Here is a 2,155-nt window from a genome sequence, read left to right as displayed (position 1 = left end):
GGGATAGCAGTGCTTCATCGGTGAGAAAAACAAAATTAAGTGCAACATATGGCCTTCGATTTGTTTTTTCTCGCAAAGGTCAAAAATTTCCCCTAAAATTTTTTGCATGTTCCATTTGAGTGCGACAATGAACACATCTAGTTTTGTCCAAATATTTTTTATATTTGTGAAATCCATTTTTGGGACGCAGGAGCATGTGCTCCCTAGAGCCAAAATGGATTTCCGGTTTTGGGTGGTTTCACTTGTGCATATAGACTTGCCAACTGCAAAAAATAGTAACTCCTAAACAAGCTAAACCATCTCCAAAATATCCCATTCATTTCATGAAAACTATAGTTTGAACAGGATGTTGACATTTTTGGTGTCAAACTTTTGTGTGGATTTCAAAATTTTGTGATTCGTTGGATTTTAATAGATCTGGATCTAAAGAATTTGGACTGGGTTTGACATTACCATTTTGTAACGGATTTGATGATAAATCCTTTAACTTGGATTTAAATTTGACAGGTCTCCATCTTGATGATTTGTACATCGATCAATGCATTCCATTCCTGCCTCTACATGGTAGACGATTTGGATTTGAATTCATATTCCATTCCATTCCATGCATATGCGTTGTACCGGTCGCAATGCATAAATGGTCAACAAAGAAGATTTTGAGCAAAGAATATGCTCTTTATTTCAGACACAAGAAGGAACAACGAGCATGCATCCAACTCTCATTTCTTCTCTGCATCTACCAGAGCAAGATGCAGAGGGAACTCTTAAATACTGCAAAAACAAAGGAAAAGAACAAGCTAATCGGCATTATTCTGGCGACAACAGGTCGAGTCACGCGGGCTTAGTGCAGCTGCGCTGGCAGAAGTTTGCGACGCGGTCCTTGCACTGGAAGCTGTCACGGCCGGCGACGGTGGTCTTGTCGCAGGTCTTGCAGGACGGGTTGCAGCCGCTGGGCGACGCATCCATGCACGTACACCTGGGCGGGATGGACCTAGTGCAGGTGCCGCAGTTGTTGCAGCACAGCGAAGCGCTTGGGGTCGCACCTGCAGGCAACCACCAATGTCAATTAGTGGCTCTACACTGGCTTAATCTGCGAGGAGATGAAGAAAGACAAAGAAAGGACGATGCCAGGCTCACCTTGGCTGTGGGCGAAGGGCAGAGCTGCTGCGAGGAGGACGACGACGGCCAGCGCGGCGAGCAGCACCTGTGGCCTCATGGTTGCAAAGACTGACTGACTATGTAGCAGGGATTGGGTTGGTTCGTGCTGGGAGGTTGATGCCTAATGGTATGGAACGCCAGGCTTCTTATAGGGTGGAGTCCCAACCCGATCGACTGAGGCGAGAGCACAAGTGACAATAGAGAAATGAGCAACTAGCAGCACGGGGACCAAGCTTTACACGCAGAAACATGTGGTCAAGATCTGGATTGGATCTCTAGCAGTAGCATGCATGCACGAGGCATCATATCCGTGGGTGGCCTGCATGTGTTTCACACGTAAATCTATTCAGAAAGCTTGACGACACTATATATATATATATATATATATATATATATATATATATATATATATAGTAGGTGGCTGCAGACATTATAGTAAGTACCACCTTGGCTCGCTTTTCACACATGGGTTAGTTGATGGCTTGCTGCGTGCCGCCACGTTAATTTTATTGGATGACATGCGACTATATATGGTAAACGCCAGTTAGCTTGATGGATAGAAATAGTCGTAGGTTCACCTCCAATAGACCTTTTTTTTTAATTATCATAGCTGTGTGCATCACAATGATGGAGAGGCTGGCATATATCCTCCATTTCTTGAACAAATACACTCTCTTTCGAAGCCCAAAGGTCATATATTGAAAAAGAAACCAACCCTATGAAAGCAACTCCAAACGGGATAGAAACTGCAACTGAGTCCTTAGGGAAACAAAAGCCACCTTCCTCCTACACACGCCCGTTTGTTGAGATCCATGGTCGATGACGTGACCAGAACTTCTCATGACCTACAGAGCTAGCAAGACTATATATTGGCTGCTCAGAAGTCATTGAGCTACGAATCTGAAGATGTGCACTTCACCTTGGAGGGGAGGCCAAGGAGAAGGGATGGACACCATGAAGACAATTACAAGCTCCGTATATAGGAGAGAAGCATTGC

The 2,155-nt window shown here is 44.5% G+C and overlaps 1 protein-coding gene across 1 annotated transcript; it reads right to left on the bottom strand.

Moving 5' to 3' along the window:
• Window positions 1-654: 654 nt before the first annotated feature.
• LOC119347970 (Bowman-Birk type trypsin inhibitor-like) lies at window positions 655-1,259 on the bottom strand. The gene is made up of 2 exons (XM_037616426.1): window positions 1,138-1,259; window positions 655-1,043 (listed from the first exon to the last, which is right to left on the bottom strand). The coding sequence occupies exons 1-2, from the start codon at window positions 1,214-1,216 to the stop codon at window positions 832-834; spliced, it is 291 nt and encodes a 96-aa protein (XP_037472323.1). The 5' UTR covers window positions 1,217-1,259; the 3' UTR covers window positions 655-831.
• Between the last annotated feature and the right edge of the window lie 896 nt (window positions 1,260-2,155).

The sequence above is a fragment of the Triticum dicoccoides genome, unplaced genomic scaffold (assembly GCF_002162155.2).
Source record: "Triticum dicoccoides isolate Atlit2015 ecotype Zavitan unplaced genomic scaffold, WEW_v2.0 scaffold81220, whole genome shotgun sequence".
NCBI classification, from domain to species: domain Eukaryota; kingdom Viridiplantae; phylum Streptophyta; class Magnoliopsida; order Poales; family Poaceae; genus Triticum; species Triticum dicoccoides.
Note: the sequence above shows the minus strand (reverse complement) of the source record. Positions and strands in the feature narration are given on the sequence as shown.

Coding starts and splice junctions, on each gene's coding strand:
- LOC119347970 (XM_037616426.1), bottom strand. CDS start 1,216: ATGAGGCCACAGGTGCTGCTCGCCGCGCTGGCCGTCGTCGTCCTCCTC. Junction 1,044..1,137: donor GCCCTTCGCCCACAGCCAAG/GTGAGCCTGGCA, acceptor GGTTGCCTGCAG/GTGCGACCCCAAGCGCTTCG.